General features: G+C 44.1%; 1 protein-coding gene across 13 annotated transcripts in view; it reads right to left on the bottom strand.

Annotated features, from left to right (window-relative positions):
* Positions 1-423: 423 nt before the first annotated feature.
* The window catches only part of ANKRD6 (ankyrin repeat domain 6), a 1,122,185-nt gene continuing 1,106,831 nt past the window's right edge, over positions 424-15,777 (bottom strand). For all 13 annotated transcript variants that reach the window (XM_069606486.1, XM_069606494.1, XM_069606490.1 and 10 more), the window contains one exon: positions 424-1,621. In XM_069606486.1, the coding sequence (XP_069462587.1) occupies positions 1,077-1,621 (545 nt within the window). In that variant the 3' untranslated portion in view covers positions 424-1,076. The remainder of the gene's footprint in view (positions 1,622-15,777) is intronic.

Raw genomic sequence — 15,777 nt, forward strand, 5'->3', positions numbered from 1 at the left:
AGAAAACGCTCCAAAAAACATTTGGGAAAATATGTTAGAAAGAGGACGTCATCATTCTGACATGCAACAGGTCACCAATGTTTGGACCTGTTCTGGACTCTGAAACTGTGGGTCAGCCTAGGCCAAGCTTCATTACACTAGCTCAACTGGGGTGCCTACAGAAGGCCCGGTGGTGCTGAACTTAGTGTGTACGGTTGTAGCTGACAAGGTGCAAAGTCTTGCCAATGCTGTAAACGAGTGGTAGAGGAACTGAGACACTGTTGTCTGCATGTCTGTGATAACATGAGCAGGTTGCAACTAAACCTGGTTGTGCAACTGCTGAAGCCTGAACATTTTTAAAAACGGGTTACACATTTTCATAACTGTAAACTTTATGGTGTACTTTCCATAGCATTTGAACAAAGGCTTTAAAGAATAGACAGCTTTGTTTTTTTCCTTCAAATTTTATTTAAATGCGTTGGCTCTTTAAACAGTAAATAAGGCTGCATAATTTGCTTTGACAAGTTGACCAAGACCTGAGGATGTGAGTTCACCAGTGGCCGACATCTAAGTCATTACTAAAACAACACATTTCTCCTGATCGCCCTGCACTATAAATATGAGTATTTGTATTTACATCAATGTACACAGCCATCACCCACGCTAGGCATATGGCACTGCACTTTGTTCCGGACACAGAACCCCACCTGGGTCATAATGTAGAACAAGTCCACTGTACAAAGTCCATAACAATCTGCTGTGGAAAGAGGGAATCTTGCACAGTAATCTAATGGCACAGAGAATGTCTTTTTATTAATAAAAAAAATATGATCTTCATTTCATGAAGACAAATGGAAGCATTAAAATATTTAACAGTCGAACCACGTATTGACTTTCCCTGCTTCAGTCGGGCCCACCCTTGTTTAAAAAAAAAAGCACAATTTAATGGAGGTTCTGTGTGACTTGTCATCAGTGAAGATCCAGGGTTTGATCAGATCCAGACAGTATGCTGACGACTCAAAACAGGATGGACCACAGTTGGCTTTATTGCAGATCTGGCCATGTTCTCCAAGTAAGGGTCACCAGATTCATGGACGCTAGCTTTCCTTCTGTGCCTTAGTCCTTAGCCTACTGAGTTCCTCTTCTAGGCTTCTGATGTACTCCTTCAGGGCAACCTTATCTTGCTGAGCCCTCTGATTGGCTTGGCTGTAGGCTTCTTCAATCTTCCTCTCGTACCACTTTTCCATTTGAGTTGAGACGGCCTCAAAAAAATACTGAGTGATCTCCAGGGCTTGTGATGTGTCCTTGACTTGGGTGCCTGCAGCAGACTGCTGCAGGGGCTGGAGCGTGGACTGACCGTGCCTTTGTCGAGACAGCCCAGCCTTTGTGGATCTTTTTGTTTGAGTCCCCCGGTCAGTGATGGGTACGATCTGCTGCTCAAGTTGCCTGGCTCCGATAACCGGTTCATGGACTGTTTGCATCTTTGCATGCTTTAATTTGGAGGGGTCCATTGGGAGAAGTTCTTGATGCGCTCTGTTGAAAGTTGCAGAGCTGCACGCTTTGTCTTTTGGCCTAACAGTTTGTTGCGCAGGGACCCCGGGGTCGGGTGCTGGATCCGTGGCTGATGACTGGCCCTCTGCACCTAAGAAATAAAATTGACAAAAATGTTTTACCCGAGGCATATTGCAACAATCGAATCACTGAAGGCAAGATCTTCGAAGTTAGCAAAGAGTTACAGTAAACACATTGTGTAACTATTGTCTCTGTTTTCTGAAGACTGCATTTGATGAATGCCAATTTTTGAAACATAATGTTAGTAACAGTAATTGCTAACAATTGATGTTTGGCATAACTATTTGAACAATTGAACGGTTACACAAAGGTGTTGCAGGGCTTTTTTTTAAAACATTGATTGCGCCATAATTGACAAACTAATTTAAAACAGTGATCTAATGTAATGAAATAACTTTATTCGGCCATCGGGCCATCAATGTACATCGTAACATAGCAAAGAATTCTTAATTTGCAATAACCGTACAACCTTCCATAAAGCAAAGTGACGTTTCCTCTGACCCCCAAGCAAGTCCCACTAATAACAATTCAACCCAGATGCTCAATCGCCTTTTTCACAAATCTATTAAGAGCCTGCTGCGATTACTTGTGGACCTTTTCTCCAATGCAATGGTGCTGGCACCAGATAGGAAAGAATAATGCGGGTTAGTTCTTGAGGATAGGGGAGAACAGTACTGTAGAAAAGATAGGGGCTGATTACAATCGAGCCGTTTGATGTTCTGCTACGATACGCGTTTGTACACAGAACACCATTGGCCACTCTCTGGTCCCTAAATTCCATCTGCACAAAATGACATGTACTTTCACCCTCATAGTGCCTTATGGAGCAGTTCAATATTGCCTCCCAGGTTACAAAAGGACAGCCCCCTTACAGTGCAGAGCCAGTGCATGTAGATATTGATGAGCGCGCCCCTTGGTTGGGAGATCATTTGGGGACGTTATGCAGGAATACTGGGCCCCTCCTAAAGCCCCCAATTGCCTTACTATTGGTCGTACCCTCCCTGGTATGTGGACTACATTCCCTGGGGTGTGCAGTATTGGGATTGGGCCATGGTTTCCTGATATTTGAATGAACAACTCTGTCATCCCCAATTCCATGTGTTATAGAGTGCCTGGAGACTGCCCTTGGGTGGTAGCGGTGCACTAGTGGCTTGCTTGAATATGGGCTGCTGGATGGATTGCTCGTCTTGGTTCTGTGTTTTTACGGTTGGTGCACGTGAATCACAGTGGGTGGCGACCTGAAGCACTATGCTGGTACTTATTGTAGCCGGGGGCCTTTGGCGGTGTGGTTTTATAGCTCCTCAGGTGGGTTGTGGAACCTCATAGCATCTACAAGGTCAGAGGCTAGCATCGCTGTAACTCCCCCTCTTCCTTGGGCTTCCAACAGGACCAGAAGCAACCTCTTTATATCTGCAAGTTCAGAAAGTACTTGCTTGCATTTACATCCATGATCCATGGGTGCCTCCTTGATAGCTAGCTCAGCAATCAGTAGAGTACATAGGCCAGGTGGACTGGGGAACATTGCAGGGTGGGATTAGGCAGGTGGTAACTCCCAAAGTGCACATATGGCATATTCCTGTTCCCAACAGTGCCAATGCAAATAAGCCTTTTTTTCGGGGTTCACATCCACAGCCTCTAGTTCGTCCGTCCATTTCATAGGTTCCAGGAGTCTTGGGCAGTGCCAGGATCTTGGCTTGTGGAATGAGAGCAAGTGGGTTCAGGATCTAAAAGTCCTTGTGATTTCTCATTGGGCTTTTTGATCTGAGGGACACTGGTGGAAGCAGGGCAGGTGACTGCAGGCATATTTGAGGACGAGACCTCAGGGGTCTGAATGGTCGTAAAAGTTCTGTTACTGCCCCCCAAACCCACCTTGCAACAACTGTGTCTGCCTGAATTGCTAGGCAGACCCACTTTAACAGGTGCTGTCGGTGGGATTTTCTGCTGGGATGTCTCTGCCTATAGGCCCAGAATTACAAATGGCCGCCTGGTTTTCACAGTTGGTGTTTTCCTTTTCTCTTGATTTACCGCTTACCCGCAAAATGACATCTGTGAATTTGGGTTTGAAATCAGAATGGCAAATGAAGGAACATACTAATTGTCAAAACAGATAATGTGATTTATATGATTAGATGCCCATGTGCCTTACTGTACATAGGAAAGACCAACAGAAAATGCAAGACACGGATGATAGAACACAAGAGTTGCCTTAAAAACCATGTTGAAAAAGCCCCCCTGGTGAAACACTTTGGAGAGAAGGGCCATTCTTTCATGGATTTTGAATGGTGCATCTTGAAGAAAGTAAAAGGGAAGACACAGGAAGATATCAATAGAAAACTGTTAAATTTAGAACAAAAACTGATTTTTTTAACTAACAGTCATATAACAGGACTTAATGAAAATATTGAGTGGCACAATATTAAAAAGACCAATTATTTTCTTGTATATTTAATCTACATTATAGGACTTGTCATGCCAACCCTGCTGCAGTCTCTACCTCTCCTGTCCCCCTCCCAGGCCCTCTGCACTGCACTGGCCTCCCACTTCATCTCTAAAACTCAGGACATCCTGCCCTCACTCTCCTCCTATCACCTCCCCCCCTCTCTTCCCTGCTCTTCCTCTGGCCCTTCTGCAGCCACCCCTCCTCCCTCCTTCTCTGCCTTTCCCCTTTTCTCTGCTGACGAGGTTTCCAGACAAGTCCGATCTATGAAAGTCTCGTCTAAACAGATTCACCCCTGTTCCTCCAAAACTATCAAGGACCACATCGACTCCCTGGCTCCTGCCCTGGCTGACTTTTGCAACCACTCCTTCGCCTCTGGAGTCTTCCCATCCCCCCTCAAGCACTCCCTTGTGCACCCTCTCCTTAAGAAACCCTCTGCCGACCCCTCCTGTCCGGCTAACTATCGCCCAATCTCCATCACTCCCTTCCTGGGCAAGCTCCTGGAGAAACTGGCCATCTCCCAGCTTAACCTCCATGCTGAAGCTGTTGATAGTCTCCATGACCATCAATCTGGCTTCAGAGCGGCCAGAAGCACGGAAACTGCTCTCCTGAACATCCGTGAGGACCTGCACTTGAACCTCGACTCCAACACTCCATGTGTTCTCATTCTGCTCGATCTCTCTTCTGCCTTTGACACTGTCAACCATGCCATCCTGCTCAACCGTCTCCGTGATAACCTGGGTATCACTGGTCAGGCTCTGGCGTGGCTGACCTCTTTCCTTTCCAATCGACCCTCCCAGGTCCAACTTGGGTCCTTCCTCTCTGACATCTTTTTCTCCACCTGTGGCGTTCCCCAGGGATCTAATCTCTCTCCCTGGCTGATCAACCAGTATCTGGCACTCCTTGCCCACCGCATCGCCGCCCTCTGCCCCAACTTTCAGTGCTATGCGGACGATACCCAGCTCATTTTCAGGCTACCCTCGGCCTCCTCCTCCTCTCCCTCCCTCATCTCTGACTGTCTGTCTGCTATTCAGGAATGGTGTGCTGCCAATGACCTCTGCCTTAATGCTAGTAAGACTGAGATCCTACTCATCGGCACACCCACTCCCTCCTTCCCTGCAGCTCTCTGGCCGGCCACTCTTGGCCCTCTTCCTGCTCCTACCTGCAAGGCAAAAAACCTCGGGGTCATCTTCAACTCCACACTCTCCTTCTCTCCTCATATATCTGACGTCTCTAAGAAGTCACATTACCAGCTGCACCTCCTCAGAGGTATTCTTCCCTTCCTCTCCTTCCCCCAGAAGCTCACTGTCTCCCGAGCCCGGGTTCTCTCGAAGCTGGACTACTGTAACAACCTCTATCTTAATCTGCCTGCCTCCACTCTCCGCCCTCTGCAACTCATCCAGAACAGAACTGCGAGACTTGTCCTTGGCCTCAAGCCCAGGGACCGTATCTCTCCAGGACTGAAATCTCTACACTGGCTCCCAGTGGCTGCGAGGATTAAGTTCAAAACCCTCTGCATTGTCCACAAGGCCTTCTGGGGCCTGGGGCCTAAATACCTTCAACTCTCTCTTCCTAAATATCTTCCTTCCCGAGCCCTACGCTCATCCGTCTCCAACTCCCTCAAGGTCAGCCGCTTCTCGAAGCAACGAGCTGGGGGTAGATCTCTCTCCGCGGCAGGGGCCTCCCTCTGGAACAGCCTTCCTGCCTCCCTGAAACTTGAGGAGAACCATCTCCGGTTCCGGAAGCACCTCAAAACCTTCCTCTTCACTTCTGCTTTCTCTCTCCCTCTCCCCTGCTAAATTCTTCACCTAAACTGCACTGATTCTGCTACTGGGCCACTCTCACCGACCTCGGTCCTGGGCCCAGTCACTCTTCACTTGCACTGCCTCCCTGGCAACCCCTGCACTGCGGGACTGTCTCTGTATCCCTACAGCCCCCCCCCCCCCAGCACTTGTCTGCACTTACCTTGCACTTGCCACCAGCTGGCCCTATTTATTTATTATTTTATTTCTATTCTACTTATTTGTACTGCACTCCCCCCCCCCCCACCCCCCTTCCCCTTCCCCTTTTTCCCTTCCCCCTACCCCTGCACTTGCGCGGTCTGAATGGCACCTGGCCTAGTAGGATCGTTGTCTGTCTTCCCCTTGTTCCCCCCTCCCTGCCTCGTCGCGCCTTGAAACACTTGTGTATAGGCCCGTTACTAATGCCATATCATATCATGCATTGACTGTTGGTATTTCCCATCAAGATGTATCTACTGTTAAATAGGAATTTACTTCTAAGAGCTCATGACAGGATATGATGTGGGCAGGGTATTCTGTATCACCTATTGGAAATAACTAAATGTTTCTCTAGTAGGGTGCGGGTGGCCCGTATAGTATTCTCATATGATAATGCTATATGAACCCGGGAACATTGAATGTTTAAATCATAGTGGTGGACCTTCTGTGTATCATTGTACTGTGCCTCTTCACAAAGAAATCCAGCACATTTAACCAGTAGAGACATCTATAAACTCGAGTTAGTCCCTGCCTATGGATATAGGGGCAGGGAGAAACCACCCGTGCACCACTGGGCCCTAACATTTATGGAGAGAAATATTTTTATAAATATTTTTATTTTACCTTCCTCCAGTTTTAAAAACATATGGTCGAGCCTATTTGAGTTGTGTGATGCCATTATTTTATATTGGCATTTTCGTGGATTGCTTTGGCAACCACGCCTGTTTTGGCGACGGCATAGCGTTGCGCGGGACGCATGACGTCATCGCGTCACGTTTTGACGCGATGACGTCATCAAGGTGCGTACAAACGTAGCGCGCAAAATAGATGGAAAGGTTCGCTTTGCGAGCAGGTCAGCGGCAGAATAATTACACTCTGCTGATAGGATTCGGCTTGAGCAACATTAAAGGTAAGCTGGGGGGCCTATGCTTAGGGAATATATTGGTATTTCTTTATTGAAAAGCACATCCCTGTTTAATTGGCTTACTAAGGTGAGACTTTTGTTTGTTACACTCTAGGGAAGACGTTTTCCTCCCATGGAACGCTACTAAGCAAAATAGAATTTTGGCTCAGGAAGTTTTTTGGATATGACTGCAGACCTCAGAAATTAGTAACATCTTATTACTGAGGGTTTTAAAGGTATGATCCTTTCTTTCTGCTTATTGCTGTGTGGTCCACCTTGTGTACATTTAGGAACTCACAGAGTGTCTTATTTTTCTAAACAGAACTTGAACTGTATATCTGATTTGGGTTTGCCAAAAACCCATGTACTTTGCCCAACAGAGAGAAAAATCAGCATTGGAATGGAGGTGAGGCCATACTCTACTAGACTGTGTTAGGACCTTAGTTAGGGTTCGGAATAGATGTGTGTACTCTATGATTATACCATTCATCGGTGAGCATGATGATTTGATGAGAACAGGGTGGGATAGGTGCTATATATATATCTCTCTCTAACACTGTGAACAGTGAAGGACAAAATTGTGATTGTCTATCAAACCTGTACAACATTAAATGGCTACAAGTTTTAAGCACCAGTATTTTATAAAATATATACTTGATGCATCCTAATGGTGATTAGGACTAGCTAGGTTAAGGTAAATAACCTATTATGTCAATGTAGTAATATGTTTTTGTATTGTACGTACCCCCAGCTTTAGAAACCGGAACCATAGAGAGAAGTCTACAAGAAGCACAAGACAATTTTCCGCCCCTGAAGAATGTCCAGTTAATAGTAACATCCAGGACAGAAACTTATATAAGTCGGGCTAAGTTGTTGTACACAGTAGGAAATAAGAATAGTTGAATTAGCTACTGTGGAGAATGTTCAAGTAGTTGTATAATTTGAATATGTGTGGTGCTATCACCACTTTTATAACATAGTGTATTATTTATGTGATGTAATGCATTTTTTATGAAAATGTTTTTTGATACTTGTGCTGTTTAGCAAATGAATTAAATATGATATTTTAAATATTGGACACATGCCATTCATTAGACTTGACATAGCCTTTATTTGGTGAATAGGCTATGCGAGCAGGTTTCAGATTGTTGTGGGTAACATGTTGTGCTAAAGTAATATGGACATGTCCCTTCTTTTTTGATTAAATAGATATTATATCCCCACTGTGTAGGAGGGATTATCACTTTAGTGTGGGGTAACCCGCGAATGAATTTATGCATCTTCTGATCCTCCACATTCCCTATGTTCAATACTTCTGCCAAGGGTAGCAAAATGTTACCCACTAAGCTGACAAGACGTAGCTCTCCCTGATGTTGTAAGGAGCACGGCAATTGTTATCTTCTTTTTTTCCAATTTTGGAAGATGCTCAGCAAGAGAATAAATATCAATTTATCTAAGGCTTCTTCCCAACAGAGTCTTGCTTTCTTTTCTTCGGTGTTGGACTCGACTAATGAATTTAGTATTTCCCTTTCTCTGCCATTTCTCCTGACGAGTGAACGAATTCCCACCAATTCCAGAGCTTTGGCCATCAATATCAAAATCTTAAGCTTATACAGGTTCTATCATATATCTATCAGATTGTTTTCCCTGCTTCCATTTAATTTCATGTATTCCGAAATGGACAACAACAAGCATCATTGAGGCTACATCCTGACAAGACGTGACGTCTAGTACTGCTTCAAGTATCACTGTGAAGATTGCTTGAGGCAGTAGGTGCAACAGTCGCGTCCACAGTTTGCTTTCAAAGCAACCAAGTCCTTTGTATGTTTGTCCAAGCTCCAGATTATTGACCAATAGCAAACAATACCCCCAACTGTTGCATTCATACGTTTGCTACGAAGGAGTATTTTCCCCATCCTCTTCCCACATTTCTGGATCTCATTTTCTGCCTCTCAGCCCTGCTTATGCTCTGAGCAATATGGCGTTTCCAGCGGTTGCATTCAGCTATCTTCAGTCCCAGCAAAGTATATGCCTTTCCTCTTTCCACAAGTACTCTCTCTAAAGTAAATGAGGGCTTCTGCTTAGCTGCATGCTTCATGCCCCAAATCATAACATTTGGTGTGTCTGCATTAAGTTCATTTTCCCCTGCAGTACCGCACTGTCACTAATTAGGGCGTGTGGCACTTTGGAATCTTCTGCCTAGAGGAGTATAGTCATTTGAAGACGGTCCGTTCTTGGCCTGTCCACTGTTACAGGGATTGATGCATCATGTACATTCATTTGCATGCAGGTTAACAAGCATAAGGCCCAGCAGGCATCCCTGCTCCGCCTATATACTCAGCTTTATTGGATTACTCAGTCATTGAATGCCGTACCAGACCTTCATGCTGGTCCTCTTATAGGGCTCCATCATTATTTTGAGGAGGTAGGCATTTACAGTGGTCTCATCCATCGTACAAGGGAGCACTCTTTCCTTGTAACTAATCACCTGTTGAGTTGTAGAAAGACCTTTCTTGAAAACCATTAGAATTTTCATCAGGGCCTCGCTATCTTCTTCCTGTCCATAAAGCACCTCTAGAATAAGGGCGAGAAGGGGGCAAAGAAAGAACAGAGACCCCCAGCGCTTGCAAGAATATAAATTAATGTATGTTAGGGCTGCGGATGATTGGTGATCTGTGGGTTTATTGCCCTACACTCCACAATTCAAGTGAAACATTCAATGAGATTGACCAATCAAACTGCGCCAAACATTGGAATTTACATGCACAATTGTACATATATTTAATTTGAAAGCACAATCAGCCTGACATGTGTTTTGAGACTTGGCTCTTCTTCTGAGGCAAATACATGTCTCTCAATTGTTCCAATAGCAGGTAATTAATTCTTGCTCGATCTATTCTAATGCCTTGTATTCACCATGCTGTTGCACCGTCACTTGATAATTACGGCCTTTCGGCGTTCTGCTAATTTTCAGGTGAAGAGTTGTGTGTTGTTATCATAATAGACCTATATGATACAGATGTGTTCACCAGACCCTTATACACTGGAATGTGGTTGGTTCTATATCATAATTTGGAAAGTGGGGTTCTCGGTCAAAGGACCCTTTTAGGCCCAGGATCCAACATGCTTTAAACTTTCTGATCCATTCTTGAGGAAGCACGTTCAGCCCGATTGCTTTGCCATTTTTCAGGTGATCTAATGTGGCTCCTCGGGGATCTACGTTAAAAAACCATATTCTAAAAAGCTTGAGTTGCAAAATTGCAAAGCTGACTTGTTTGCATTTTGAAACTCAAGCTTTTTGGAATCTGTTCATTTGTCCCCCGCTTTCCCTTTAAGGTATGCAGGGGACACCCCCTGTTAGGGAGAATTCTCATTCAATGGCTAATTTCCCCTAGCTATACAGTCCCCCAGCAGCATTGCTGGATTTGAAGGGTTTGTTTCTTTTTACCTGCTAAGAGTGAGACTCTTTTTCCCACTCTGAGGCATTTTTGCTATGTGTGTTCTAGGCTATGTTTGTGTTTAATGCCTATGGGATCTTTCTCAACCCCATAGGAACCTTCTTTATTCACATGTGTTACACAGCACCCTCAGTACAGTGACACAGGGGTGTCGTAGCGACCCCCAAACATAGACTCCATACCCTGGGGCTGACTACTGTACCCCAGGGCATGTAAAGTCCCCATTGACTTTACTAGTCAAATCCTATGAACTAAACCAGTATAACCCATCTTACTATGGAGGTACTGGAAAGGGTTAATAGTTTTACCCTTATGTTCATTTTCGAGAGGGTTCTGTACAGTCCCTCTCTCAAAAGTTTCTGGCTGGTGGCAGTGGTTACTACCATAAATATTCTACCACAAATATTTCCCTATATGATTTTCCCATTGTTCGAGGCTACCACTTTTTCTGACAGCCTCTAACATACCGCCGGTGCATTTTAATATTAACTTTGCTCCGGTAGGTTTTATTTGCCAAAACTTTAATATAACTTCTTTCTCGTGTCTTTCTCCAAACTCCTAACCCAGATCGGGGATCCTTTGTTCGTCCTTTTGGCGGGCTTCTGCCAAGAAGCCCTCCTTTCGGCGCCACTGAGTCTGGGGTGGGTCCATTGTGTGGGAGGGGCAGTAGGACCCCTGGACTGGGTTTCCTTCGCAACCCATGTCGCACTCTATCCTGATAGGCTGGAGGGTCTCCCACCAAGATGACCACTCCAGTGTGTGACAGCTACGCTGTATGAATGGGGTTCTTTTTGCATAAAAGCAGGGTCCTGAGGACTGGAAGTGCAAGACGTCGTCACTGGAACTAAGAAGCCGAAGAGGAGAGAAGCCAAAGTCATCTGCAACGACTGAACCACTGGTGAAGCCCTGCTGCAGCGTCTCACCACTTTTCTCCACATGACGAGAGAAGATCTTCCTCTGCAAGAGCCTTCTTCCCTTAAGCTGGTGGGGCCAACCAGTTTGCCAATCGCCTTCCCGGACCTGCCTTGGTCGAATCTCCCGTACCCTGTACTCGGAGGCCGGATAGGCAGGCACCAGTCCACCCGGACCGCGATTTAAAGGAGAATACCTTTTATTTGTCGGTCAGCATCGCGGCTGGTTTCATCCCTGGGTAGTGCAGTAACTCGAACCTTTCTCCAAGACGAGAGCCTCGCTTCCTCTGCTGGATCACCCAAACTGCAGGAACTACCAGGAACAACCGCCACCGCAGGAGCCACTTCTTCATTTAAAGGTACATTGCTCCGCCAGGCCGCCCTTTCTTTGCGGTAGCACTAAAGGTGTTTTAAATCCTTTACCTACCTGTTGGGTTGGCCTCCCCTCTCTCTTAACATTGTCTTTTCAACATCTGCATCCACCTTTTCAAAATCGTTAACCAAAGACTTGACTGCAGCTACAAGAACATTTTGCTCCTGGACCCTTACCCTGTACCACTAACTCTGGCACAGGCCTACTGACTCTGGCTACATTTGCTAGACCTGCCTTCTTTAGATTGATTCTCATCTAGAACTGTGTTGATGCACCTATTTCTTTTAACTACCCTTTCCTTCCCCTTTTTAAACCTTGTCAAATGCCATTTTGCTCAATTTTCATTTAAGTATTGCTTATACTGATGAACTGCCTTGCTTAAACTGATTGTGCAAACAAAGAAAGAGGGGGGGATTTGCCCCATGAGCAGAAAAGGAGGGGACAAAAGACCAAAATAACACCGTAGATCCCTTACTGCTATGTATCAAAATCAACATGATTAAATTGTTCAAAAAAGTACCAAACTCTGGTATCATGCATTTTTATGAAATTCTCTGAAAACAAAAAGGGCAAATTTCTAGAAAGTTATTTGAAATATTTATTATTTAGACAAAGAAAATCCTGATGAGCATAAAGGTTGTAATAACAAAGAAGTATAACAGAAATTGTTAAAACATTCACAGTTGTAATTCACAATTTTGTTTAAAGAACAGAAAACAATCAATTATTCTTTTTATGAGAAACAGAAAAAAATATTTTTTAAAATAAGTTCTTCTTTGTTATAAAGTCACAAAGAAGAAATAAAAAAGGAATGGAGTACTAGTGGAGAGAAGATATATAGACGGTTCTTAAGGTAAAAAGTTCTTCCTTCTCTACACAGAACAACCGTATCCTCTCAAACTCTAACTCCAATATTCCTAATGACAGGTCTGACCTTTTTTATTTCTTCTTTGTGACTTTATAACAAAGAAGAACTTATTTTAAAAAATATTTTTTTCTGTTTCTCATAAAAAGAATAATTGATTGTTTTCTGTTCTTTAAACAATCTTATACTTCTTTGTTACTTCTTTGTATACTTCTTTGTTATACTTCTTTGTTATTACAACCTTTATGCTCATCAGGATTTTCTTTGTCTAAATAATAAATATTTCAAATAACTTTCTAGAAATTTGCCCTTTTTGTTTTCAGAGAATTTCATAAAAATGCATGATACCAGAGTTTGGTACTTTTTTGAACAATTTAATCATGTTGATTTTGATACATAGCAGTAAGGGATCTACGGTGTTATTTTGCTTAAACTGATTAACAAACTGATGTGAAGTGTTACTAGGGTGTGTAAGAACCTATTTCTATATAACTTGTGCTTTCCCTCCCTTGTGAGGAATTGTTAGAGGATCCCTTGTGTGTAGTTGTCACTGTGCCGTTTTGCTCAGTTTTCACTCTGGTTCACTTGGTCTACAATTTAACTTGGGAGTGTGTATATTTTTCCTTTGCCTTAATTTAACTTGCTTGATGACTGTGATGCATGTGTTTTATTAGAAGTGTATAAAACAAATATATAACTACTTTTTAATACAAAGCTTTGGTCAGCGTTTCCTTGTACCATAGTCTTGTAGGCCTATTGTGTAAACCCTGAATACTGCTCATCTTCCTCTTGAGATAAGTCTGACTGCTCAGCCACAGCTACCAACTAAATCTTTGTGGTACAGACTGATACCAAAGGGGATTTATTGCTCTCGTCTGTAGTCCTAATCTTGTGTAGTGCTCCCTAAGGGAACTGCACAGGATTCTGCCTAACACTGGTGTACATCGGTGGGATGAAAGTATTGGATTTACATTTTACAGTTCTGCTAGTACTTTGGTTCAAATAACCACAAGGCCAACTATCACAACAAGTTTATTTTAAACAGAAGTCAAAATTATGGAAAGTTACAGCCAGGAGACCCTCCTTACTAATACTGCTGATTATTTAAGGGATCTGTGTAGACCGAAAGGTCTTCCTGTGAAAGGCAAGAAATTAGAAATGATCGTTAGACTGTTAGAGAAACAAAGTCTGGATAGTGGTGCTGTAGTGCCCACTACTCCAGCAAATGTAGCAAATCTTGAGGAAAATAATGTTGAAGATGTTATTGTTGAAACAGATGGGGAAGAGGAGGATAACAATGTCACCCCCTCTGGCCCTCAACCTGCTCAAAGGCCTCAACCCGTGGCTACTGGACCTTTACCAGGTCCCACATTAAGTCCTGAATTTATCTCTCTAGAAAAAATGAGACTTGAACTTGAATTCAAAAGAATTAGTACCCAAACTGAACAGAGACATCAAGTACTGAGGCTCAAAGAAATGGAGCTCAACCATGAGCTTGAGATGAAGAAATTGTCTTTGGAAAATGCTTCTCTCCCCGAATCCTCTAGATCTTCCAGTCCAAAAAGGCCCCGGATGCCTAAAGAGATTGTGGGTATGTATGAACCTAAGTTGAATGTATTAGATTGGCTTGCTATGTTTGAATATAATCATGGGCTCCAGGATATCGCAGGGAATCTGTTGATCCCCTGGTTATTCTCTAGGCTCCCCCCTGTTGCATCTGATGTGGTAATGGAGTTGGGGGAGGTGGATAGGATGGATTATGAATGTGTAAAGCTAGCTTTGATAGCTAGATTTGGGAAGACTCCTTCCCAGTACCTCAAGAGGTTTAGGACCCTCAAAAAGCATGATAGTACCCATTGGGCTACTTGGGTGAATTAGTGTTTAAAGACCTTAAAGGGATGTATTAAGGGTTACAGGGTTAACACTTATGAAGGAATGAGAAATCTTGTCATGATGGAGTCTATCTATGAGGCCTGCTCTCCTGAGCTCAGACAGCACTTGGCTGATTCAAAAGAATTAGATTCTAAGAAACTAGCCAAGGCTGCTGACTTGTGGGTTGCCAACAGGGCTACTCACAAGGATTCGGGTGTAACTCAGAAAAAGGATGAGGGAAAGCAGCCAAAGAAAGACAACAAAGAGAATTCAAATAATTCCAATTCCAAAGAGGGCCCCAGACAAAATTCTAAGGGTAAGCCACAAGGGAAACTTAATCAGGCTAGTGCACCTTCTGGTCCCAGACCAGAAGGAGGTAAGAACAAGCCATCATTCATAAAGACCTTTGGAAAATGTTATGTTTGTGGCTCTACTGATCATGTGAAAGGGGATCCCAGATGGAAAGGTAAACCTTTAGGGGTCCACCCTGTCTCCTTAGCCTTCGCTCCAGAGGAGGAAGTACATATGGCCAGTGGAAACTTTCAAGTACTAGCTGAAGATCCCATTGGAGTCTCAGCTAGTGTATCTTTAGTATCTCTAGGGTTGTGGGAACAACAGAATTTAGATGTGTATAATTCTATCCCTCCTAATACTAAAAAGTATTATAAAGACAGTGTCCTAGTCAATGGTCAGGAAACCCCTGCCATTAGAGACACTGGGGCCAGCATAACTGTAGTGGACAAATCTTTTTTCAAGGTGCAGGATGTTGCTAAGGCACCCAAATTCCTCACCAAGTTAGCTGGAGGGCCTGTGCAGATGCTTCCCCAATTACCAGCTCTCATCCAGTGCAATGAAATGACTGTCAGGATACCTGTGAGTGTACAATCTGAAGTACCAGGAAGGGTGCTGTTGGGCAATGATCTGAAAGACCTGGGAGGAGTGTCAAGTACCCCCAGACCTCCTAGTAAGAGATTACAGGAGCTTACCAGACCTGCAAGGGAGAGGACCTTGAGGGGCTCTCCTGAGGAGATGATATAAAAAGAAATCACTCCTACTCCACTAGAGCTACTAACTGCTATTTCATAGCAACCAGAAGCAAAGGGGAAACCCAAGACTTCAAAGAGGAAACCAGCAGAAAGCACTCCAGTGCTGCCAACCAGGAAATCTCCTTGGTTGTCAAAAATCACACCTGTGATTCCTCCTTCAGCTGAGGCTGAGAGTGAGGTACAACCCTGTGTGGTTGAACTAGAGCCTGAAGACTCAGATCTAGTAGGAGTCCAGGAACTCATTGGAGATCTTGATCCTGTGGACCATCCTGAGCTGCAGTCTTTACTGGCAGAAGGTGGACCCCAAAGGGCAGACTTCAGTAGGGGACAAAGAGAATGTCCAACTCTGGAAGGTCGTCG

The sequence above is a fragment of the Ambystoma mexicanum genome, chromosome 4p, assembly GCF_040938575.1.
Source record: "Ambystoma mexicanum isolate Mex_15411 chromosome 4p, UKY_AmexF1_1, whole genome shotgun sequence".
Lineage (NCBI taxonomy): Eukaryota > Metazoa > Chordata > Amphibia > Caudata > Ambystomatidae > Ambystoma > Ambystoma mexicanum.